Here is a 27,440-nt window from a genome sequence, read left to right as displayed (position 1 = left end):
GAAAATCCCATTATAGTCTATGGGATTTTTCTAATAGCCGTTTTAACCCGTTATAAATAACGGCCGTTATTTTGTGACGGAAGATAGTAACGGGAGAAATAGTTAATGAACTACTATCTTCTGTCAGAAAAACACGGCTGTTATTAATAACGGGCTATAACGGCTATTAGAAAAATCCCATAGACTATAACGGGATTTTCTAACGGCCTTTGGATTTTGTAACTGACGTTTAACTGCCGATTTTCTGAGGGAACTTCAAAAACTGAGTAATTATGGAGTGTGAAAGGGGCCTTAGTCAGATGACTGCACATGATTGGGAAAGAAAAGACACAGCCAAGCCATGAGAAGGAAAGAACTGCCTGTAGAGCTCAAAGACAAGATTTTGTGTGGAGGCACAGATCTGGGGATTCATAATTAAAGGGGTATTCCCATTTAAAACTGTTATGGCACATGCATAAAGTTGGGATTTGGATAGTCACAAGGATGGTCACATGCAAGGCTGCCATCAGGGAAGTAATGATGGTATTGTTTTCAGGGGCTTGGACCAGGTACTGTATAGGGCCCCTGATGGCAGACCTGGTCACATGTGTAAGCGGTGACACAAACTGGCATGGTGGAGCCTGGCTGTATACCTATAGCAGGCTGTCTGGACTAATTCCAGGCCCTATGTAGATTGCTACCATTGATCCTATAGAATGCATCCCCTGTAGTATCAGATACTACTTCCATCTATAACGCCGCCTAGATGATGACATCCCATGATGTGTTCTACAAGCATCCGCCAGGGGGAGACATTGCCTCAAAGCCCTTGAGGACCCCCGCTCTCATTCTATGCTTCCATGGTAACATCCCCACCCTGAGTGCGCGCCCATCTTTGAGTCTGCGCAGCCGGCTTGTCAGTGCGCCTGCGCGGGTTAAACCTCAGTCATACCGTGTGTCCCGGGCGCCGCCGGCGGAGTCTCCTTAGGACACGGTTTGCGCTGTGCTTGGAGCCCGAGGCCGGACTTGCAGCCATGGCACAGATATTGCCTATTCGGTTTCAGGAGCACTTTCAGGTAACTGGGGAATGAGAGGAGAAAGGGTCACGGGAATGAGGAGAGCCAGGCTCAGTGCAGCAATGGGGATAGCGGATTGTGGGTGCATGGAGGGGATGCGGACTGGAGGGAAAGGGGGGGGGGGCATGAATCAGCAGATGTCCTTGCGGAGGGAATGCTTCTCCTGTCGTGGGCAGCAGGGGGTTAACTGATGGCTCATTTTAGGGGAGGGGTTAGTGCCCCCCAGTGTTATGCCTGTGTAGTACTAGTGGTGCCATAGGCTTGCTCTATAGTGATCTGCTATGGCCTGTCAGCTCATCTGCCATCAATCCCTCTGATATCTTCCTGCTGGTATCTGTAGTTCCCCCAATGTTGGCCTATCAAGGGTATGTGGGATCTGCGGCTGATGCAGATGTGCAGTGCTGCCCCCACCTCCTCTTAGGGTTATTGATTTCCAGCAGTGAGGAGGAAGGAGGGGTGCAGGGGCGTCCCCTCCCCACTGTCTCTGGGTACCAGCGGAGGCGGCACAGGTTTTAGAGGTATCATCGCTGCCCATGATGACGAGATGGCATCGTCTTGTCCGCAGGGACCACAGGACCTTGTGATCATTCATCGTATGGCCTACAGGGCTTCCCACTGTTACTGGTGGCAGAAAACCCATTCATCCTCATAGTACGTTATTGCGCTGTAGTCGCCGCAGCATGCCAAGCTATTTGATTAAACTGAATCTGGCGAAATTACCCATCCTGGCGGTGCCTGCTAGTCTGACACTGAAATGGTTAATGTAAAAAATGAAAAGAATGCATTATAGTGAGTAGTGACTCAAACCCCTTTCCTGTAATGGAAGTGTCAGGGCACCCTTCTCTGATGGAAGACCCTAAACCAGTGTTTCCCAACCAGGGTGCCTCCGGCTGTTGCTAAACTACAACTCCCAGCATGCCCGGACAGCCGTTGGCTGTCCGGGCATGCTGGGAGTTGTAGTTTTGCAACAGCCGGAGGCACTCTGGTTGGGAAACACTGGCGCACTTGTGTAGATAGGCTGTGCCCACCCTCTACCTGTTTTTCTTCTATAGGAAGTTCTGACAGTGCAGATGACAGGGAAATGGGGAACAACTTACCCACCAAGGTCAGGATGAGGTAGCAGGCGTCTGTCAGGACTGTGTTCTGTGCTGCGGAGGGCTGAGTCATATACTTGGGATTTATATGGCATTGTAAGAGCACTAGAGGCATAAGGCCAGATGTGAGGATGTGCTACCGTACCAGATGCTCATTGTAACACAAAAATGGTGGAAAAGAAATAAAAATGGGATTCAGGGGGGCAGCTCTGTGATTCGCAGACTGAGGCCGAGCATCTGTGGCCAAAGCCTCAACCTGTCATTTCACAGCCTGGGAGATGTCAAGTCACCTACATCTGGCTATGGCTACAGTGTACGACTAGTTTTGACCTGAGCGTGTTCACAATGTAGGAAATGTTAAATATTGGGTGAACGTTTCTGACCGGTTAGACCCCCACCCAACAAAAAATTGGCGGACCTGTAAAAATGAACTTCCCGATGCTTTAGAAATAAATATACAAATACTGAAGCCAGAGTGCCGCTGGGGCATTAGCCATACTAACCACCATCAGTCATGTCACCTTCCTACTATCTGTCACATGGGGCTCCAAAACTTTAGACATTGTGGGAATCTAATACAGAAGTGAACGAAACAGGAGCATTGCACCACACTGCTGACCCTCTATTAACCCTAAAAAGTCTTGTGTAACTTTAAATATTCTTAACAGCCGGGGCTTAGCAGTGCCAGGTAGCCAGTGCGGCTAATAGTATACAACTGGTGCCCAGCTTTTTTTAATTGATGTTTTTTTTTTCCAGTGCACCAAAAAAGTCACATTGGCTGCTGGAGTGGGATTAATTGTTCCTTAAAGGGGTACTCTGGTGGAAAACTTTTTTTTATTTTAATTTTTTAAATCAACTGGTGCCACAATGTTAAACAGATTTGTAAATTACTTAAATTAAAAAAATCTTAATCCTTCCAGTAGTTATCAGCTGCTGTATCCTCCACAGGAAGCTGTATTTCTGGAGTTCTTTCCAGTCTGACCACAGTGCTCCCTGCTGACACCTCTTTCCGTGTCAGGAACTGTCCAGAGTAGGAGCAATTCCCCATAGCAAACCACCTCCTGCTCTGGACAGTTCCTAAAATGGCCAGAGGTGTCAGCAGAGAGCACTGTGGTCAGACAGAAAGGAAATTCAAAAAGAAAAGAATTTCCTCTGTATTTTACAGCAGCTAAGTACTGGAAGGATTAAGATTTTTTTAATTGAAGTAATTTACAAATCTGTTTAACTTTCTGGCACCAGTTGATTTAAAAAACAAAAAACGGGCCCGTCACCTGCTTGCAACCCTGTGTGCCAAAAATTGCTCCAAAATTGTGTCAGTACATTTTGGAATAAATGAATAGGGGATGTAGAGTTAATCTAGACAGTCTAAGGCTGGGTTCACATGGCAGAATTGCTGCACTGAATTCTGCATGAAATTCTGTGTGAATTTATAGCCAATACACTTCAATGGGATTCCGCCATCTCATTCACACAGCAGTGGAATAAGCGTGCAGTATTTCTCGAGTACATTGCTCAGTGTGAACATGCCCTAAAGATGCACCAGGTTTATCCAACTTCTTGAGTCGCTGTGATAAAATCGGTCACATTTTTAGCCTAAGCTTATTGTATGTTTACATTTTCTAACAATAAGGCTGCATTCACACCACGTTTTTGCTATACAGTTCCAGTATACGTTTTGAAATTGAAAACCGTATGGAACCGTATTGAAAACCATATGTGACTCTCAATTGAAAACGGTATACCAAACGATGCATCCGGTTTCATCCGTTTTGCGTCTTGTACGGTTTTATCTGTTTTTTGTTTTTTTTCCCATACCCAAAACTGTAGCCTACCACGGATTTTGGTCCGGGTGAAAAACCGTATTGAAACCATACACTTTTTTTTTTTTTTTTTTTTTTTTTTTTTTTTTAACATGGGAGTCAATGAGAACCGTATGTGCGTACCATTCCATCCGGGTTTTCACTGCACAGTTTATTTCTTGGACTTTCAATCAAACAACTGAAACTTTATTCGTAATGAAATGAAAAGTGAAACTTAGAATTTTTTTTTTCTTTAAAAAAAAGATGCAACCGGACATCATTTTTCAAACCTTATATGATTTAAAATTTTGTACACACCTTTTGATACAGTTCAGTACGGTTTTGAGGAATCTGCTTTTCATCATAAACCTGATACGGGAACTGTAGTGCAAAAACGTGGTGTGAATGCAGCCTTAGAGTATTAGTAAATCAGGACCAATAATCTCTGTCATCAGACTTGGCTTGTACTGTTGCTACAACAAGATCACATGCTTTATAGGAATAGCATTAGCCAGAGCTTTTATATTTTATACCTGGCTATTGGTATAGGCTTTTAAGGCTTCCTTTGAGTGTGGGCAATGTAAAGCTGTCGATGAATGTCACTGTGTACGGAAAACATTATATGGTGTTTATATTATCACAGTGCAGCCCATGTGAGTTATGGTAGAATTTGTGTAGTCTTACCCGTTAAAGCTCTTCACTGTTAGCCAAATTTCTAATAAGCTTGCACCAAATTCTCCACCAATGCCCAGCAAGTCTATTGCCAGAGATCTAGTTGCCAATTATGCCATACCTATGAAGCAGTAGGCACAGGCTTTCTGGAGTTAAAGGGGTACTCCGCTGCTAAACACGTTATCCCCTATCCAAAGGATAGGGGATAACACGTCTGATCGCGGGGGTCCGGCCACAAGGGACCTGTTGTCTGGACCTGACTCATTGAAATACTTGGCATTCTCCTGTAACCTTTGCAACGCTCATTATTTTGGGAGGAGAAGGAGAGCTGTAACTATAATCTATAGTGAATGGCCTATCTATATAGTAGTCCATCTGGTGATAATAATGATGAGGCTACTGAAATGTTTTCTCTACATCAGTGGTTCTTAACCTTGTTGGAGGTACTGAACCCCAACAGTTTCATATGCGTATTCACTGAACCCCTCTTAATTGGAAAAATAAAATTATTTTTTCAAATTCAAAACGTAGGAGGTATAAATGTAAGTATATATTTATACATATGTGCACAAAATGAACAAAACCATTAAGACACGTTAGGCGCAGGCAGTGTTCCCCCCACACGTTAGGCGCAGGCAGTGTTCCCCCCACACATTAGGCGCAGGCAGTGTTCCCCCCACACATTAGGCGCAGGCAGTGTTCCCCCCACACATTAGGCGCAGGCAGTGTTCCCCCCACACATTAGGCGCAGGCAGTGTTCCCCCCACACATTAGGCGCAGGCAGTGTTCCCCCCACACACATACAGCCTCCAGCCATATACAGTGTATGGCTGGAGGCTGTATGCCTGTGTACTGCCCACTTCAGTGCTCTGACCACCGCTCCGGCTATAGCAGTAGGTCCCAGGACCGGTGGTTGGAGCACCGAAGATGACGTGCTGCTGGTCACTTACCAAGCTGGCCAGCGCGCGTCTTTCTCCTTCTCGATCCTCCCGTCCTCGGTGCAGTCCCGACGTGCGCTATCTCCCGGTGGCCCCTGTGTTTTTAATCTTAATGCGGGCCACAGGGAGTTAATAGTGATGGGGGGAATTGCCCCATCTCTACAGTTGCGACGGGCCTGGAGTCGGGTGTGTGTCTTGACCTCCGCCGAACCCACAAGACTGACTCGCCGAACCCCTGAGGTTCGATCCAACCCAGGTTAAGAACCACTGCTCTACATTGTCAGCTCTTTATTAGGCTTAGTGGCTGGAGTGAAAACTGCAAGGTTTCAAGATTTAAAAAAATAAAATAAACAATTGGTAGTGTTAATGAAAATTTTAAGTTGCACTGCCTAAAATGGTTTAAAGTATGTTTAACATAAAAATGAGATTTAAACAATAGATTTTGTAATGTGGGAAAGCATGAAAATTACTCTGATCATTGGTCTGTTGTTGTTCTAAGCTAGAAAGCCATAAGTGAATCAGCACATCCATGATCGTTCTGCTGTAACCGGTCTGAGCTTCCAATTATAGGATGCAGGTCTCTTGATATGGACAACTTTCCAACTACAGCACCTCACAGCAGTTGAAAAAAACACAGCAGATCAACTTTTCCATAGATATTTGCCTTTAGTCGACATCTGTGTGACGGCACGCTCTGCCTCTCGATGCAAGCCTATGGGAGGGGGCTGATTGCTGTCACGCCCCCTCCCATAGGGTTGCATTGAGGGGCGGAGCGTGACATCACACGGGGGCGGAGGCGTGATGTCACACGCCGTCGGCCCTATGGTCGCCGGTAATCAGACCCAGAGCGAACACGCTCCAGGGACTGATTACAAACGGGGTGCCGCGTGTAAGATCATGGGGGTCCCCAGCGGTGGGACTCCCGCGATCAGGCATCTTATCCCCTATCCTTTGGATAGGGGATAAGATGTCTAAGCACCGGAGTACCCCCGTTAATGTCTCAAAAAAAGGTGCTGGCAGAAAATGTTCTAAACCTACCTTTTTATTTGTCCAAAATCTCTAGTGTATGGACATCTTAAAGGCAATCTGTCTGCTCTAGGTCACGCTCAGTCAAATAAACTTGCGTCATATAGGCTGTGCTGAACCACATCATGCACACTTCCTCACTCCCCCACCCCTCTCTGCTTTGATTGTCATGCACAGCTCAGGGCTGCAAGATTAATGCTGTACATCAATAAATCAAATCCAGGGAGGAGTGGAGGAGGGAGGAAGCATGCATGCATATTCCCAAGATTAGAATTTATTCAGTGGATATTTAAAGGGGTATTCCAGGAATTTATTTTGACTATGCTTCAGGGGCTGTAAAGTTAGTGTAGTTCATAATATAGTGTCTGTACCTGTGTGTGACGGTTTTCTCACAATTCTGTGATTTTCACCCCAATATTTATTTTTAACAGCATACAAAATGACTGTTGTCTCAGATTTTTCCCAGCTTTAAATGTGGCCGAGACCAGACTCACTAGTCAGCTGATGACAGGGAGCCTGTCTGCTTCAATGGGTGGAGGGATCACTTGGTGGGAGAGAGATCAATCTGCAACTAATGCAACAGCTGTAGGCACCCTGATTGAAAACCACAGGTCTTTTGAATGGATGCAGTTCATTTGTTTCAATGGGTGGGGTGGCTGATGTGTGGGAGGGAGGAAAATGGAATTCTGGGATTTGTAGGCAAAAGAAGAAAACTCAAAAAGGAAATACCAGTTCACAAAAAGCTAGCCACAGTGTTAATCTCACAACATAGCCATTTAGCCCCAAGACAAGCGCAGATCCTTCCTAAGCATGTCCATTACTGCCTGCCAGGTACGTACTAAAATCACCTTATGGTGGAGAACCCCTTTTAATAAGTATCTTATCAATAGGGGTCTAAACAGTTTACACGAACAGGGATTCCTTGTACATTGAGTGAATGATGCAGCAACACATGTGCTTTGCCACAGTTCCAATAACTCGCTATGGGACTTCAGACGATAGCTAAACAATTTAGTAATTTGTCTTGCATAACGAATGGAACAGTTTGCGTTGAACGTGTGCAATACTTCTCCATTCATTCCACAATAAGTTACAGTACCTCCTTTACATGTTTATGTTGCACATATGAACTTATCCTAATAGGGCCTTTTACTAAGATACTTAAAGGAGTTCTCTAAGCTAAAACTTTTAACCCCTGCTGTGCCCGGGCTGTAAAACTATACATAATAAACTTCACTTACCTGCCTACGATCCCCCGTTGTTCCGATATCGCCGTCCCGGTCTCTTCCACTTCCTGCGGGTCGGTGACTTCACTCTGCGCTCAGTGGCCGCAGCAATGTCCCGTCGCGGCCGCTTATAGGCTGAGCGCAGAGTGAAGTCACGACCTGCAGGAAGAGGAAGCTGACAGGGACCGGAGCACGGGAGGAGATATCGGGACAACGGGGGATCGTAGGCAGGTAAGTGAAAGTTTATTATGTATAGTTTTACAGTACAGGCACAGCGGGGGATAAAAGATTTCAGTTGGAGAACTCCTTTAAAGGAGTACTGTAGTGGAATATAAATTATCCCCTATCTGAAGGATAGGGAAGAAGTTATAGATTGCAAGGGGTCCAACCACTGGGACCATCTGCCATCTCCTGTATGGTGCCGAGACAGTCTGCAAGGAGCGCTGTGCCATCCCCAGCAGAAAACCGCGGCAGACACGTCCCCTCCCATGTATCTCTTCATGTGGACTGCCACGGCCCCATACAGGAGATCGCAGGGGAGTCCCAGCGGTTGGACCCACCGCCATCTAGAACTTATCCTCTATCCTTCAGATAGGGGATAAGTTATATTCCACTACAGTATTCCTTTAAAGTAAATTCACATGTTGCAGATTTGTTGCAGAAATGTCTGCATCTGTCCCATTTGTTTGGTTTTGCAAAAAAAAATTACAGTGGTCCCTCAACATACGATGGTAATCCGTTCCAAACGGACCATCGTTTGTTGAAACCATCGCATGTTGAGGGATCCGTGCAATGTAAAGTATAGGACAGTGGTCTACAACATGCGAACCTCCAGATGTTGCAAAACTACAACACCCAGCATGCCAACGGCTGTCCGGGCATGCTGGGTGTTGTAGTTTTGCAACATCTTGAGGTCCGCAGGTTGAAGACCACTGTTAGAGGAAGTTGTACTCACCTGTCCCCGCCGCTCCGGACCGTCACCACTGCCCGGGATGTCGCTGTCCATCGCTGTTGCCGCGTCCCCGAGGCTCCGGTAAGGCCTCTTCTTCCCCGGCATCCGCGCGCTCTGTCACCGCCATCAAGTTGTTACGCACGCCGCTCCTATTGGATGACGGGACAGCGTGTGCAGCTATGTGATGATGTCGCTGGAGAGTGCCGACGATGCAGGGGATCCCGAAGAGGACGTGCCGGAGCCCCGAGGACAGGTAAGAGACATCACTGGAGCTCACGGGGCACTATAAACGGCTATCCGGCGGCAGCTGAAGCAGTCAGCGCTGCCGGATAGCCGTTTATGCAATGGCCCCAACATAAAAAAGAATTGTATGATGATGCCGCCTTCGACATGCGATGGCCTCTGAGAGGCCATCGCATGTTGAAATGATCATATATCGGGGCCATCGTAGGTCGAGGGGTCACTGTACATGTACATCCTGCAGAAAAAACTTCATTCACCTGTATAAAACGGAATTTCAGGCACTGACAGTTCTGCAACAAATAAGCTGCATATAAGTATATAATGAGAAGATATATATATATATATATATAAAGAGAATCTGTCAGCTCTACATCTTGCTCAGAGCTCAAATGTCAAGGAGGCTTCACTGAACCACAACATGCATGCCTCATCCCACTCCTTCCTGCTCTGGATGATTGATGTACAGGGTTTGACTTCCAGCGCGGAGCCCTATGTGTCATTTAGTCAGGGCAAGGAGAGGTGGAGGAGGCAGGAGGCATGCCTGCAGCAGCTTGGTACTGCCCTTTTGACACTTGAGCTCTGAGCATGATCTAGAGCTGATACATTCCCTCTAAACCTTTTTAAACATATAGGGACAGATTTAGAATTTAGAATATTGATGGAAAAATTCAGATACATTTATTAATGGAATACTCAAAGAAAAAAAATATTCATGAACATGCACTCACATCCTAGTAATGTGAGCACTCTGCTCTTCACATTACTGGACACTCTCACATCACTAGGAGTGCATATTCATGAATACTCAAATAATAGGCAGGCATTGTGCTGCATGCAGGCTGGGAAGCAAGGCCAACCCTATTGCAAAGCAATCCTGCTCTGCATTTACCCTACTGGGGGCAGTAGCTTCTAAATTACTGGACACCTCTGTGTAACTCACCCTTCATTCTACTCCTGTTCACCTGCACTATATCCCAGTGTATTGAGTGTAGTGCGGATAAACAGGCTGTCAGTATGTCTTTACATATAAAAATAACATAGCATTACTAAATAAACAAATAAAAATGTAGTGTTTTATTAGTACCATTTTGGAGTAAATATCAGTTTTTGGAATTCAAGTAGAGTAGAAAATGATGGAGCCACTCACCCAGGACCAGCGGGATCTTGAAAAGGCCATTTATTCATAAAGCGGAGTACAGCTTAATAGCACAACGGGAAGGCTCAGATGTTTCGTGGGGGAGCAGCAGACGTCTCCGGGCCACTGTCCGTATCGCGCTACTTTGCGCTTCGTCAGGCCCCTGAGGGCCACTGTCCGTATCGCGCTACTTTGCGCTTCGTCAGGCCCCTGAGGGCCACTGTCCGTATCGCGCTACTTTGCGCTTCGTCAGGCCCCTGAGGGGCCTGACGAAGCGCAAAGTAGCGCGATACGGACTGTGGCCCGGAGACGTCTGCTGCTCCCCCACGAAACATCCGAGCCTTCCCGTTGTGCTATTAAGCTGTACTCCGCTTTATGAATAAATGGCCTTTTCAAGATCCCGCTGGTCCTGGGTGAGTGGCTCCATCATTTTCTACTCTACTTGAATTCTATGTTACTATTGATCTTGCTTAATGTGAGCACCACCCGCAAGAGCACATATACCTCCTACAAGCTGCACTCTACCTAGTGGATTTGTACACTAGTTATCTGTTATTTTTGCTTTTTTGGTATATCCACTAGTGCCAATTTTTTTTTTTTTTTTATGATTTCAATATCAGTTTTTGATTACCTTTTTGGGAGACCGATTAACAAAATGCATCCATTTAGTTTTTTGTTTTTTTTTTACATTGTTTACCATGGCGAATAATTATGATTTATACTTGTAAAAAACATATTTTTGATAGGGGGAATGTGTATTTTTGAGGAGGGGAAGGAGGGTCTATTATATCTTATTAAACTTTACTTATTTCTTTTATAGCGAGGTAGGGGTGTTTGTTAAAATAAAAAATAACCTGCCCTGATCCCCACAACTACCATTCCGATGGCTTTCTGATCCCTGTTGCACCTTGTTATGATGATCTTTCATTCCTACAGGACTTCTGTAGTACACTAAATTATGTCAGAACACTGGAGGCATAACCATAGGTGTACATACAGGGGAAACCTATTGGCCCTCGCTGGGCCTTTGACTACCTTGGAAACCCATCTGTACCTGGTGATGGTATTGTAGGGGCTGATGGCAGATATGCCAGCAACCAATTGGATTCCATTGCCATGATTTGACCTGGTAGTTTAAAGGGGTACTCCGGAGGGAGAAAAGTGTTTTCAAATCAACTGGTGCCAGAAAGTTACACAGATTAGAGGAAGAGGGAAGCAGCCCTCGAAACACGTTGTCTGTTTTATTGTTTTATTTCAATAAACAAGTGCCTAAGGGAATTGGAACTACATTTGAGCAGCAGATCTCTTAATTCCTTGGAAGTACACAGCGCCTGATGTTCAGAGGTTGTTTTTTTATTCCATATCTCATATCTTCATTGTTATTTGAGGGGACGAGGGACCACCTATCCTGTGACCTTTCGGGCCAAGCAGTTGTTCCTAGGAATATTGTACCCCCTGCTAAGGGGTTATATGTGCATTTTTTTTTTCTTTTTATAGATAAAATTTTTATTCACAGGAAATATGAAAGACAACATCACTGATACAGATATAAAGCATGTAAAACATACAATATAAAAAACATTCAGAAGAGTGGCATCAAATATATATCACATGGAAGTAGAAAAGGGACAACCTGTGATCTCTTCCAATATTTGTTTGCCAAGGCTAAGCTGTAAAGCATAAAGAACACTTAAAGGAGAACTACGGGATTGAAAATTTTATCCACTATCGTAAGGATAGGGGATACGTTTCAGATCGGGGGGGGGGGGGGGTTCGACCGCTGGGGCCCCCCACGATCTCCCATATGGGGCCGCGGCTCTCTGCATAGAGAGCGCGTGTCGACCACCGCATGAGGCTGCGGCTGACACGCGCCCTCCATTTACTGCTATGGGAGAACCGAAGCGCTGCCTTCGGCAATTTCCGGCACTCCCATAGCAGTGTATGGAGGGGGCTTGTCAGACGCTGCTTCGTGCGGTGGTCGACACGCGCTCTCTATGCAGAGAGCGGCGGCCCCGTATGGGAGATCGCGGGGGGCCCCAGCAGTCGGACCCCCCGCGATCTGAAACTTTTCCCCTTAGGATAGAGGATACATTTTTCAATCCCGTAGTTCTCCTTTAACAAATCAAACAATAGAACACAAACATATATGTGGATTTTATTCATATCCAAGGTGAGCGGCCATCTAATTCACCTTAAAATTGCATCAGTTTGGGACTTGGTAATCTTGGGTAATGCATGAGGCGCTGTCTTCCATCTTTTTTTCTTTTGTACAGATTTATGTACAATATAAGTCTGTACATTAATAAATCTGTACAAAAAAAGAAAAAAAGATGCCTCGTGCGTTACCCAAGATTACCAAGTCCCACACCAATGCAATTTTACAGTGGTTTAGATGGCCGCTCACCTTGTATATGAATAAAATCCACATATATGTTTGTGTTCTATTGTTTGATTTGTTAACTTTTTTCATTTTGGGCAAAGTAGTCAAGTGGGCGGTCCTTTTCTGTGATTGACAGTTGTGGAAAGTAAACTTTTCTCACATATTTATTATGGGATTCCTTTTAATTAATGTGGCTGCAGTTATGGGTGTCTACACGGAGTCACTTAACAAAGTGCTTTCATGTGTTAGGCACACTGACAAGTCATGTGAGAGTTAAACCTCTTGTCTGGAGCACTGCATGTTCAGCACCTTAGTCTACATACCAGTGTATGGTAAAACACAGATTCAGGGGAATAAGCAGCAAACAAATAAGAATTTTATATCTGGAGAGATAAGAGAAAGAAATATAAAAAGTGATGGTGGTACTTTATCTATGTTAAAGGGGTACTCCACTGGAATTTATTATTTTTTTTTAATCAACTGGTTCCAAAAAGTTAAACAGATTTGTTAATTACTTCTATTAAAAAATCTTAATCCTTCCAGTACGTATGATCCACAAGAAGTTCTTTTCTCTTTGAATTTCCTTTTTTTTTTTGTCTTACCACAGTGCTCTCTGCTGACACTTCTGTCCATTTTAGAACTGTCCAGAGTAGGAGCAGATCCCCAAAGAAAATCTATCCTGCTCTGGACAGTTCCTGACATGGAGAGATGTCCGCAATAGAGCACTTTGGTCAAACTGGAAAGACATTCAAAAGGAAAAGAATGTGGATCATAACAGCAGCTGATAAATACTGGAAGGATTAAGATTTCTAAATAACAGTAATATCCAAATCTGTCTAACTTTCTTGCACCAGTTTATTTAAAACAATTTAACCTCTTCAGGACGCAGGGCGTATGGATACGCCCTGCATTCCGAGTCCTTAAGGACGCAGGGCGTATCCATACGCCCGTGGGAATTCCAGTCCCCACCGCTAGCCGGTTGGGGACCGGAGCCGGATGCCTGCTGAAATCGTTCAGCAGGCATCGCGGCATATCCCCCAGGGGGGTCAGTATGTCCCCCCATGTCGGCGATGGTCACTGGACAATTCAGCCCAGCGATCTGCGGCGATTCCGGGTCAATCGGGTCTCTGACGGCCCCGAACAGCCATAGCCAGCAGGGGTGAGGTGGCACTGGTGCCACCTCACGATCGCCCTGATTCGTCGGCCGACCAATCAGAGCACCTGCTGCGGATGTCACTCCCGCAACCTGCTCCGCCCCTCTTCCGGAGGACGTGACTGGGTGCGGGACGTGGACCCCGGCAGCTGGGGACCCGCTCTCCGGCGTCCCTGTTGGGATCGGGGCCCCAGGAACGGCAGCGAGGGACTGACCTGGGGAGCAGCAGTTGGAGGTGATTGACAGCCTCCGGCCGTTGCTTAGCAACAGCTCCCAGCATGCAAAAAGGGCATGCTGGGAGCTGTAGTTATGCAACAGAAGGAGGCAGACCACCACAACTCCCAGCATTCCCTTATGGGCATGCTGGGACTTATAGTTTTGCAACAGCTGGAGGCGCATTTTTTATATGGAAAAGTGTACCTTAAGCTGTTGTTTAACTACAACTCCCAGCTTGCACAAACAGCTAAAGTGCATGCTTTGAGTTGTAGTGGTGCATCTGCTGGTTGCATAACTACAACTCCCAGCATGCCCGTTGGCTGTCGGTGACTGCTGAGAGTTGTAGTTTTGCAACAGCTGAAGGCACACTGGTTGTGAAACACTGAGTTAGGTCACAAACTCAGTGATACATAACCAGTGTGCCTACAGCTGTTGCAAAGCTAAAACTCTCAGCATGTACAGTCTGTCAGCGCATGCTGGGAGTTGTAGTTTTGCAACAGCTGGATGTCCCCACCCCTCCCCAATGTGAACGTACAGGGTACACTCACATGGGCGGAGGTTTACAGTAAGTATCCGGCTGCAAGTTTGAGCTGCAGCGAGAAACTACTGTGAACCCCCGCCCGTGCGACTGTACCCTAAAAACACTACACTAACAAAAAATAAAATAAAAAGTAAAAAACACTACATATACACATACTCCTACACAGCCGCCCTCCCCAATAAAAATGAAAAACGTCTGGTACGCCACTGTTGCAAAACTACTACTCCCAGTATTACTAGACAGCCACTGACTGTCCAGGCATGCTGGGAGTTTTACAACAGCTGGAGGCATTCTGTTTGGGAATCACTGGCGTAGAATACCCCTATGTCCACCCCTATGCAAGTCCCTAATTTAGGCCTCAAATGGGCATGGCGCTCTCACTTTGGAGCCCTGTCGTATTTCAAGGCAACAGTTTAGGGTCACATATGGGGTATCGCCGTACTCGGGAGAAATTGTGTTACAAATTTTGGGGGGTATTTTCTGCTTTTACCCTTTTTAAAAATGTAAAATTTTTGTAAAACAAACATTTTAGGTAAAATTTTTTATTTTTTTTTACATATGCAAAAGTCGTGAAACACCCGTGGGGTATAAAGGTCCACTTAACCCCTTGTTACGTTCCCCGAGGGGTCTAGTTTCCAAAATATAATGCCATGTGATTTTTTTTATTTGCTGTCCTGGCACCATAGGGGCTTCCTAAATGCGGCATGCCCCCAGAGCAAAATTTGCTTCCAAAAAGCCAAATGTGACTCCTCCTCTTCCGAGACCTGTAGTGCGCCAGCAGAGCACTTTTTCACCCCCATATGGGGTGTTTTCTGAATCGGGAGAAATTGGGCTTCATTTTGATGGGTATTTTCTGCTATTACCCTTTTTAAAAATGTAACATTTTTGTGAAAACAAGCATTTTAGGTAAAACATTTTTTTTTTTTTCTTTTTTTAAATTTGCAAAAGTCATGAAACACATGTGGGGTATTAAGGCTCACTTTATCCCTTGTTACGTTCCCCGAGGGGTCTAGTTTCCAAAATAGTATGCCATGTGTTTTTTTTTTTTTTTTTTTCTGTTTTGACACCCTAGGGGCTTCCTAAAGGTGACATGACCCCAAAAACCATTTCAGAAAAATGTTCTCTCCAAAATCCCCATGTTGCTCCTTCCCTTCTGAGCCCTCTACTGCGCCCGCCGAACACTTTACATAGACATATGAGGTATGTGCTTACTCAAGAGAAATTGGGTTACAAATACAAGTAAAAATTTTCTCCTTTTACCACTTGCAAAAATTCAAAAACTGGGTCTACAAGAACATGGGAGTGTAAAAAATGAAGATTGCGAATTTTCTCCTTCACTTTGCTGCTATTCCTGTGAAACACCTAAAGGGTTAATACACTGACTGAATGTCATTTTGAATACTTTGGGGGGTGTAGTTTTTATAATGGGGTCATTTGTGGGGTATTTCTAATATGAAGACCCTTCAAATCCACTTCAAACCTGAACTGGTCCCTGAAAAATAGTGAGATTGTAAAATTGCTGCTGAACTTTGAAGCCCTCTGATGTCTTCCAGAAGTAAAAACTCATTAATTTTATGATGCAAACATAAAGTAGACATATTGTATATGTGAACCCAAAAAAAATTTATTTTGAATATCCATTTTCCTTACAAGCAGAGAGCTTCAAAGTTAGAAAAATGCTAAATTTTCATTTTTTTCATCAAATTTTGGGATTTTTCACCAAGAAAGGATGCAAGTTGCCATAAAATTTTACCACTATGTTAAAGTAGAATATGTCACGAAAAAACGATCTCGGAATCAGATTGATAACTAAAAGCATTCCAGAGTTATTAATGTTTAAAGTGACAGTGGTCAGATTTGCAAACAACGGCCGAGTCCTTAAGGTGAAAAAGGGCTAAGTCCTTAAGGGGTTAAATCTTTTCCAGTGGAGTACCCCTTTAAATATAATTTCTTTGTCTTGGAATCGAAGGTATTCTTGCTGCGGCTCGTTGTGCATTCATGGTGTTACAGGTTTAAAATGCAGATGTTTAATATTTTACCCTAGAATGTGTTCTCAGGCAGCATATTGGCCGTTGTTGCTTATGTAAGAAATGACTGCAGTAAAAGCTGTTTATATATATATATATAATGTGTCCAAAGAATAGGGGATAAGATGTCTGATTGTAGGGGTCCTGCCGCTCGGGACCCCTGTGATCTCTACAGCTCCACCTCGCTTTTCATCACTCGGAGCAAGCTGGCTCTGTGTGTGATGACGGGGCGATGCAGGGGACGAAGCATTGGGACATCAAGGCTCCGCCCCCCCCATGACATCACTTCCCACCCACTCAATACATGTCTATGGGAGGGGGCGTGGTAATTGTTTTCCTCTGCACAGGTTTTGATAAATCTCCCCTGTTTAGAGAAATGCTTAGCATGGCCGTATGGCTATTCTGGGTGTAAAAAATGATTTATAATTGAGTGGGGGTGCTCTTGTTGTATGTATGTATATACAAGGACTTGCTGCAAGGTGTATTTTGGTGTCCTCTACAACAGGGCTGAAAGAATCACAACTGGTCACTGCCACATTTCTGGAAATAAATCTCTTTTTGGCTCCAAAGCATAAAATATTAGGAGCCATCCTAAAAATGAATGTCATCTACCACCTCATGCCTGGGATATTTTGGTCATAGTATTTTAATGTTTTATTATAGGCTTATATTATGTAAACTAGTAAAAGGGTCCTTTTTTTTTTATTTATTTTTTTATCAACTGGTGCCAGAAAGGTAAACAGATTTGTAAATGACTTCTATTAAAGAATCTCAATCCTTCCAATACTTATTAGTGGCTGTATACTACAGAGGAAATGCTTTTCTTTTTGGATTTCTCTTCTGTCACGAGCACAGTGCTCTCTGCTGGCCATTATAGGAACTGTCCAGAGCAGGAGAAAATCCCCATAGCAAACATATGCTGCTCTGGACAGTTCCTAAAATGGCCAGCAGAGGTCAGCAGAGAGCACTGTGGTTGTGACAGAAGATAAATCCAAAAAGAAGAGCATTTCCTCTGTAGGATACAGCTGCTAATAAGTACTGGAAGGATTAAGATTTTTTAATAGAAATAATTTACAAATCTGTTTAACTTTATGGCACCAGTTGATAAAAAAAATAAATTTTTTTTTTTTTTTTACCGGAGTACCCCTTTAAGACAATAGGATTTCATAGATGAATAGTCTAAAATCTTTACATGCCATCCTCCATCCACTTTGTGAAGTCTCTAAAGCACATTCTCTCTTCAGACTACTTATGGATTCCCTTAGAGCACTGGCTGCATTTTCGTTCTATATTTGGAAACCCACGACAGTCTCCTGTACATGTCCCAGTGGGAAACGGACTCTTATGAATAACTGAATGTTCAAGATTGCCTTGGATTAATCACGATTTCCCTCCACACATCTTCTTCAGGGTACAGCTAGACAGTCTTGTTTTTTAAGGCTCTATAGTAGTTGGCTACGAGGTCTACATATCCTCTTTTTGTTTGCAGGCTGTGGGGACAAAGGTGCATTTTCCCACTGGATGAGACCCATTTGAGAAGGTCTTCTTGAGAGGCTTTTTGTTGGTCTTTGCCAGAATCTATGGCATGCTGATCATGGAGACATTGATGAAAAATTTCTGTGAAATATCTCAGCTGTGACATAACTATATACTAGCATCACAGCTTCATAAAAGGGTCTTCCTAACTTAAAGGGTACTCTCCCTAGACATGTTATCCCCCAATTCAAAGGAAAGGGGATAACTTGTCTGATCGCAGGGGGTTCGGCCGCTCGCTCTCCGGGCCAGTGCTGACGTCATGCCATGCCCTGGGCTTACATCACACCACGCCCCTCCATTTATGTCTAGGGGAGTGGGCATGACGGCTGTGTACTAGCCATCACACCCCCCTCCTATAGACATGAATGGAGGGGAACAGGGCTTGACATCACCAACATGGAAGCTGCCGGGCCGGAGATCGCGGGGCCCGCGATCAGACATATTATCCCCTATCCAAAGGATAGGGGATAACATGTCTAGGAGCATAGTACTCATTTAAAGGGGTACTCCGCTGCTCAGGGTTCGGAACAAAATGTTCCGAACGCTTAGAGCCGATGCCAGGGACTTGTGACATCACACCCCACCCCCTCAGTGCAAGTCTATGGGAGGGACATGGCGTGACGTCACTAGGGGGCAGGGGTTTTGACGTCACAATACTCCGGCCCCTTTATCGCCTGTCATCGGGCACGGAGCGAAGTTTGCTTGTGCAGCAAATCACACCGGGTTCTGCATGAGAAACCCCCGCTATCATACATCTTATCTCCTGTCCTTTGGATAGGGGATACAATGTCTAGGGGTGGAGAACCCCTTTAAACTTTTTGGCACCAATTAAATGGAGTACCCCTTTAAGGCCCGAATTTGCTTGTTCTCTAAGGAGTTAATGTAACTAATTTATAGAGTGCTATACAATTTGTGCAAACAAGTAATAATGGACCTGCAGCACTTTTAAAATGGAGGAAAATTCCCAATTTCCCCTGAGGTATTAGCTGTAGTGCTTTCTTTTATTGTACTTTGCTTGCCTTTTCTAGCAGTTTGCCTGTGTAAAAGTAGCCTCAGGTTAGTAGTTTATTCAATGGTTGATTCATGTTGGAAGCTGTCCTAATGCTCACTGGGAGTATTGTAGTCTCTGAAGTTACATTGCTGGATTGTGTTCATGTTTACAGCAAAACCTATGATGGATTGTCACTGTAAACATAGTGCATAAAAAGAATGTTCTATATATTGGTGAGAAACTGTATTAAGGTTATTTAATGACTTTATACCGATAATAATTATTACAAAACATTAACTCTTTGCTGCCAGGACAATTTTCACACTAATTAAACTTGAATTACGGTATTTAATAAATTTGTTATATTCTACTCCCATACTGATTTTATTTCTAAAAAGTGGGACCTCTACAAATTGTGAAAAATTTTGCAGCACTTAACCCCTTAAGGACTCAGCCCATTTTGGCCTTAATGACTCAGACAATTAAATTTTTACGTTTTCGTTTTTTCCTCCTCGCCTTCTAAAAATCATATCTTTTATATTTTCATCCACAGACTAGTATGAGGGCTTGTTTTTTGCATGACCAGTTGTCCTTTGTAATGACATCACTCATTATATCATAAAATGTATGGCGCAACAAAAAAACACTTTTTGTGGGCAAATTAAAAAGAAAAACGCAATTTTGCTAATTTTGGAAGGTTTCATTTTGACGCCGTACAATTTATGGTAAAAATTGCGTGTGTTCTTTATTCTGAGGGTCAATACGATTAAAATGATACCCATTATTATATACTTTTCTATTATTGTTGTGCTTAAAAAAAATCACAATATTTTTTACCAAATTAGTACATTTATTTTGATGACCCTTTATTTTGATGACCTATAACTTTTTCATTTTTCCGTATAAGCGGCGGTATGAGGGCTCATTTTTTGCGCCATGATCTGTACTTTTTTTTGATACCACATTTGCATATAAAAAACTTTTAATACATTTTTTATAATTTTTTTAAATAAAATGTATTAAAGTAGCAATTTTGGACTTCTTTTTCCCACTCACGCCGTTCACCGTACGGGATCATTAACATTTTATTTTAATATTTCGGACATTTACGCACGCGGCAATACCAAATATGTCTATTAAATTTATTTTTTATGCTTTTTGGGGGTAAAATAGGAAAAAACTGACGTTTTACTTTTTTATTGGGGGAGGGGATTTTTCACGTTTTGTATTTTTTTACTTTTAATTTTACATTTCTTTTTACACTTGAATAGTCCCCATAGGGGACTATTCATAGCAATACCATGATTGCTAATACTGATCTGTTCCATGTATAGGACATAGAACAGATCAGTGTTATCGGTCATCTTCTGCTCTGGTCTGCTCGATCACAGACCAGAGCAGAAGACGCCGGGAGCCGGACGGAGGAAGGAGAGGGGACCTCCGTGCGGCGTTCTGAATGATCGGATCCCCGCAGCAGCGCTGCGAGCAATCAGATCATTCATTGAAATCGCGCACTGCCGCAGATGCCGGGATCTGTATTGATCCCGGCATCTCAGGGGTTAATGGCGGACGCCCGCGAGATTGCGGGCATCTGCCATTGCCGGTGGGTCCCTGGCTGCGATCAGCCGCGCTTGACACGGGCATCGCTCCGATGCCCGCGGTTATGTACAGGACGTAAATGTACGTTCTGGTGCGTTAAGTACCACCGCACCAGGACGTACATTTACGTCCTGCGTCCTAAAGGGGTTAAAGGGGTACTCCCGTGTAAAACTTTTTTTTTTTTTTTTAAATCAACTGGTGCCAGAAAGTTAAACAGATTTGTAAATCACTTCTATTAAAAAATCTTAATCCTTCCAGTACTTTTTAGGGGCTGTATACTAAAGAGAAATCCAAAAAAGAAATGCATTTCCTCTGATGTCATGACCACAGTGCTCTCTGCTGACCTCTGCTGTCCATTTTAGGAACTGTCCAGAGCAGGAGAAAATTTCCATAGCAAACATATGCTGCTCTGGACAGTTCCTAAAATGAACAGCAGAGGTCAGCAGAGAGCACTGAGGTCATGACATCAGAGGAAATGCATTTCTTTTTTGGATTTCTCTTTAGTATACAGCCCCTAAAAAGTACTGGAAGGATTAAAATTTGTTTAGTAGAAGTGATTCACAAATCTGTTAAACTTTCTGGCACCAGTGGATTTAAAAAAAAAATAAAAATTTTTTTTTACACGGGAGTACCCCTTTAACAAGTTGAACACCTTTAAACAATTTTGCATCAATGTATTGTATGTTAAAGAGAAGAAAAAAAAAAAGCATACAAATCGGATTTGTAGCTAAAAGCCTGTCCCAAGAAGAACCTTAGTAGGTGTTTATCATGTGATGAGTTCATGCATGGCACTTATGCCTTTGTGCTCCTACATGCACATAAATTTACATATTCACTGAAAACAAAAAGACCCCAAATTTGTGCTATCCAGATGCTGATAAATGGAGTAAATAAATGGTCTGGTCAGATTCAGGGAGTGACTTGATGAGTAAGTGCTTTAGTAGAGAAACAAGACCCCCACCCCTAAATGTGACAGATGTCCCCTTATTAATAGGCAGCAGTGATACACCTTTAGGTTACTTTTACACTGCCACTGGGCTCCGCCACAAACTGCCATTTAGGCTCTTTTTTTTTTTTTTTTCCGTTTAGCCGCCGTTATTGTGACGGTGCCCAATGAAAGGCATAACGGGTACAGAGGATCCCATTCACATAAACGGGATTCTCTGATGTCCGTTATTGTGGCCATTTTGACGGGCAGTAGTGGTAGTGTGAAAGGAGCCTTAAAGGGTATGTGTCATAAGAAAATTACAGATTTTTTTAAATCGAGTTTTGAGGTTAACCATAATATTTACAATATTCTAGTTTTTAATTTTACTATCTACAGTATTTTTACATAAGTACACCCCTCACATTTTTGTAACTATTTAATTTTATCTTTTTGTGACATCACTGAAGAGATTACACTCTTTCAATGTAAAGTAGTGAGTGTACTGACTATTTAACAGTATTTAATGTAGTTAATTTAGTGTCCCCTCAAAATAACTCAGCACACAGCTATTAATGTCTAAACCTTGGCAACAAAAGTCAGTACACCCCTAAGTTAAAATGTCCATATTGGGCCCAATAAGCCATTTTCCACACCAGTGTCATGTGACTCTTAGTGTTACAGGTTCTCAGGTGTGATTGGGTAGCAGCTGTCTTAAATGTTGGCGTTATCGCTTTCACTCTCTACTACTGGTCACTGGAAGTTCAACTTGGCACTTATGGCAAAGAACCTTCTGAGCATCTGAAAAAATGAATTGTTACTCAACATAAAGATGGCCTAGGCTATGAGAAAATTGCCAAAACCCTGAAACTAAGCTGCAGCACAGTGGGCAAGACTATACAGCAGTTTCACAGGACAGGTTCCACTCGGAACAGGTCTCGCCATGGTCAAGCCAAGAAGTTGAGTGCGTGTGCTCACCGTCCTACCCTGAGATTGTCTTTAGGAAGCTGACACGAGTGCTGCCAGCATTGCTGCAGAGGTTGAAGGGGTGGGGGGGGGGGGGGTCAGCCTGTCAGTGCTCAGACCATAAGCCACACACTGCATCAAATTGATCTGCATGGCTGCCATCCCTAAAGGAAGCCTCTTCTAGAGAAGATGCACAAGAAGGCCTGCAAAGCAGACTAAGGACATTGATTACTGAAACCATGTCCTGTAGTCAGGTCAGACCATAATGAACTTGCTGTTACGCCCCCTCCCATAGACATGAAGGGAGGGGGCGTGATGTCACGAGCGGAGCGTGGCGTTACGTCACGTCTCCAGTCCCGAAAACTTCCGGTTTCCAAGCCTGGAGACGCAGCTCATATAATGCGGGTGTTGCAGGGAGATCGCGGGAGTTCCCAGCGGCGGGACCCCCACAATCAGACATCTTATCCCCTATCCTTTGTCTAAAGCCGGAATACCCCTTTTAAGCATGTGGGGCGGCAACCAGGTGAGGAGTACAAAAACAAGTATGTCTGGGGAGCTGCAGTTCATTGAGGGAAACATGAATGCAATCCTCGAAGGTGACATACTGAAGCAAAGCAGGCAAATAATCAAACTTGATGACGGTCCTAAACACATAATCAAGACCACCACTGCCTTACTAAAGAAGCTGAGGGTAAAGGTGATGGACTGGCCAAGCATGTCTCCAGACTTAAACCCTATTGAGAATCTGTGGGGCATCCGCAAACAGAAGGTGGCCAATATTATCGTCCGATATTCACGATTTTGGACATTATCAGTATCGGCAATTACCTTGCCGTTAATGCCCCGCTTCACCTCCCTGGCCAGAGACCGCCGCTGCCCCACTGCCTCCCCCATCCCCGGTTTGTAATTACCTGTTCCCGCGGTCCGCGCTGCTTCTGCGCAGTGCAATGATGAGTGACAACTCATAGAACAATAGAAAGAAGCATATTTTTTATTAACATGCTATTGGAAAGTTATTCAACATTCATTAATCTAAAATATATCAAAAGTTTATTTGATGAGAGGTACCCTTTAAATAATGTGCAAACAGATACTTTGACATTTTGTAACATTGATACTTTGATACAGTGAATAAGCGGTCAAAAGAACTGATTATTATTTGAACTATTCCTAAACAATCGAGGTGGCTGTTATATGGACAACTTTTATTTTTCATTTTAATTCTATACCTATACAATACTTTATGTGATATTATACTACATGTATATACTCATATATTCTTAACATCTAGTCCACAGCAAGGGCCCTGCTTGGACTACATATAATATTGTATTGTATTTTATTCTATTTTATTTAAATAATAAATACCATTTTGCTGATACAACTAGTCTAACGTTATATATATAAATCTTGAGGTCTGTAACCTAGGCTTAAAGGAAAACTGTCAGCTTTCTTCCCCTGCACTAACCAGTGGTGGCTGGTAGTGCGGGGGACGCTGATCAGTTTGATCCTTACCGTGCCTGGATCCGCCGTCCTGTTCGGCCGTAATCTTTTTTCGGTATATGCAAATAAGGTGCTAACTGACATTCTGACTTCAGTGCCGCTGGCCGCAGCGTCGCCCAGCTCATCAATTTTCCTCCTCTCCCTCTTCTCCCCGCTCTGTAATGAAGAGAGAGGGAAGGAATATTGATGAGCTGGGCGGCGCTGCGGCCGGCAGCACTGACGTCAGAGTGCCAGTTAGCCTCTCATTTGCATATTCTGAAAATAGAAGATTATGGCTGAACGGCGCGGTGGATCTGGGCACAGTAAGGATCAAACTGATCAGTGTCCCCCGCACTACCAGCCTTTTGAATGATCTTTTGAATGGATGTAGCTCATTTATGGTTCAATCGGTGGGGTGGCTGATGTGTGGGAGGGAGGAAAATGGAATTATGGGATTTGTAGGTAAAGAAGGAAATTTAGACGGGAAATACTAGTTCACAAAAAGCTAGCCACAGTGTTATGGTAATCTCACAACATAGCCATTTATCCCCAAGACAAGCGCAGATCCTTCCCAATCATGTCCATTACGGTCTGCCAGGCACGTACTAAAATCACCTTCTGGTGGAGAACCCCTTTAATGGCTGTGTGTTGAGTAGCATTGAAAACTGTTATATGTGCTGTGCACACATTACTTTACATTGTAGCAGAGTGTTATTTATTCAGAGTTGTCACATAAAAAGATATATAGAATAAAATATTTACAAAAATGTGAGGGGTGTACCCCCCCCCCTCTCCCCTCCTATGTGTGATGTGCTGCATATATTTGAAAGTAATCCTGAAAAATCGTGCTGAAAAACTCGGCTTATACTCGAGTATATACGGTACCCTTCTCATCACGTACAGGAGTACAGTGATGTACTGTAAGGTGAAACTAGTATTCTGAAGTTACCACCAGTCCCAATAGTGCTCAGCATCATTTTCTCTGTGGAATCACTTCTGGAAAGTCCACGGAGAATGCCCAGAAATGTTTCCAATTCATATAAATGGGACATGTCCTCACTATTGTTGTCGATGGAGCCTGCTGTAAAGCATATCTCTAAATACTGATAAAAACAGCGCAGGCAAAATGGCAGCCTTGATGATAATGCACAATTTTTTTTTTTTAATTACATTCAGAGAATAGAAACAGATAACGAATTAAACAAACATGTTTCATTATCTAGCCCTAATCAGTAAAATAATAATAATAATCGTATACATACTATAAATTCCCTTTTTAAAGTCCCTGGATCAGCCCTGTATATTAATTATGGTGTCATTTTATTTTTTCCCCCTGAAATTTCAGCTCCAGAATCTTGGAATCAATCCAGCCAACATTGGCTTCAGCACTCTAACCATGGAGTCTGATAAGTTTATCTGTATACGAGAGAAAGTCGGAGAACAGGCTCAGGTGGTCATCATTGACATGGCCGATCCCAATGTTCCATTAAGACGTCCAATATCTGCTGAAAGTGCCATCATGAATCCAACTTCCAAAGTCATTGCTCTGAAAGGTGAGTCTCAAAGATGACTTCAACAACTACGTTTGTTAAAGTGCGTGAATATTGTGTGTCAAAATATACACTACTAAACACTTTCCTCCAATAATACCTGTTGTAACAATTATCAATAATACCTGTTATGTCAATTGTCTCGCCAAGAAACAATTGACAATTGTTTGAATAATTTTGCTCTTCAACTGAAGATTTTAGCTTTACCTGTATGCCTATTGATGCAGACCCATTTTTCTTTGAGATTTGTCACTACCATGCTTTCACATACCTATGGTAACATGTATACCTTGCCCTACTGTAATGGTCCTTCAGTGAGTAAGTAAACCTTTTGCTTTTCCAAAGTAGCTGTCCTGTGATGTTTATATATGATGTCTGGAAGTCTATCTTTATTAGTTTTCTGGATGGAGGCTCTGCCTATGCCAGTGTCTAATGTTAAATGGGCACTGCCATTAAAATTTTTCTTTGCTATTGCACTCCTTATGGTAAAAAATATTTCTACTGTACCTTGTTTAAAAAAACACAAAAAAAAAGTTTTCTATGTTTGTCCAGAGCACATTTTCCCCATCTCTTGCACAGACTGGACTCCTTTTGGAAGTCCAAAATCAGGAAATGCAGTCTGGAGTGCTGGGGGGGGGGGTTGCAGCCTCAGCCAATCATAGCTCATCTCACACACTGAACTGCTCTGGGCTGTATATAGCAGAGTAAGGGAGGAAGTTCTCCCCTGTATGGCTTCAGATGAGGTCACGCCTGCTGGGTAACGCCCCTTCCCAGTCTGTGAATCTGATTGAGACTGAGCAGACAATACAGAGCAATATCAGGGTAGAAAACTAAAAAATAATAAAAAATAAAGGCAGGGGGTGGTTTATCATGATGATGGCATTAAACTGGGAGGATTTATCAAGATCATGAGAGGTACTCTTTAATACTAAGGTGGGACATAGATTTGTCATGACCTATATTTTCTATCACATGCAACATGTACCATGCAGAAAATAAACATACTACTTATGTCTCGTTTTGGAGGACACCGCATCTAGTATAGGATCAACTTGCAACATTATGAGGTAAATCTTTGGAATTTTTTTTTTTTCTAAATGCCATCTGTTGTTTCCCCGCTCACTGATTGCTTCCTCCTCTCTCATTTAAAAACTCACATAAACTACTAATGTTGTATTCAGACATCACTGTAGATTTGTGAAGCTTTCATTTTAGCCTAATGTCCTTCTGGATATAATGTAAGTGAGATGGCAGCCAAGCGCTTTCTATTAGACATGTGCATAATAATTCCAGCTTGTGACCAGCTCAATAAACCATGCTGGAGTTACTTCTACTTTACACTCAAATATTTTGAGACACTATTGACTTCAAGAGTCAAGGATCAGCAATTCAGCTATAAATACTTTCACAGAATTTCTGAGATTGTTGTATTGCAGAATATATATATATATATATATATATATATATATATATATATATATATATATATATTATGTTTTATCAGATGGTCCCTATTGGTCAAGAATTTCTCTTTATTTTTATAGAAGATAATTTTTTACTTGTGGGTTTGCAATGTACAACTTCATTTCCTCAGATCATATGCTATGTTCCCATGTATGTGGCCACAGTGATCGTGTCACTATGTATGGTACCTGTGGCCTCTAGACTGGCACTCTGGGAAGGGTGGGGTGCTTTAAATGTGAGTGTTTTTTTGTTTGTCTTTGTTATTTTATCTGCAGTCAGCTGCTTTTTATTATTTCAAAGTTAAAAAAATTACTTTTAACAGGTCAAGACAAGTCAGCTATACTTGGTACATTTTATCTGTGACTCACTACGTGAATTGCCCAAAAGTGCAGATAATGGTGGCTTTTAAGTTATAACGTCCATGCTCTTTTTTTTTTTTCTTCTCCAATTAAAGGAATACTATCGTGCAG

The 27,440-nt window shown here is 43.1% G+C and overlaps 1 protein-coding gene across 1 annotated transcript in view; it reads left to right on the top strand.

Moving 5' to 3' along the window:
* The first annotated feature begins 887 nt into the window (after nucleotides 1-887).
* The window catches only part of CLTCL1 (clathrin heavy chain like 1), an 80,390-nt gene continuing 53,837 nt past the window's right edge, over nucleotides 888-27,440 (top strand). Inside the window, exons 1-2 of the mRNA XM_056531855.1 lie at nucleotides 888-1,055; nucleotides 25,302-25,509. Of these exons, the coding sequence (XP_056387830.1) occupies nucleotides 1,014-1,055; nucleotides 25,302-25,509 (250 nt within the window). The 5' untranslated portion in view covers nucleotides 888-1,013. The remainder of the gene's footprint in view (nucleotides 1,056-25,301; nucleotides 25,510-27,440) is intronic.

Source organism: Hyla sarda, chromosome 1 (genome assembly GCF_029499605.1).
Source record: "Hyla sarda isolate aHylSar1 chromosome 1, aHylSar1.hap1, whole genome shotgun sequence".
Classification (NCBI taxonomy): Eukaryota; Metazoa; Chordata; class Amphibia; order Anura; family Hylidae; genus Hyla; species Hyla sarda.
This window is presented reverse-complemented; position numbering and strand designations above follow the sequence as displayed.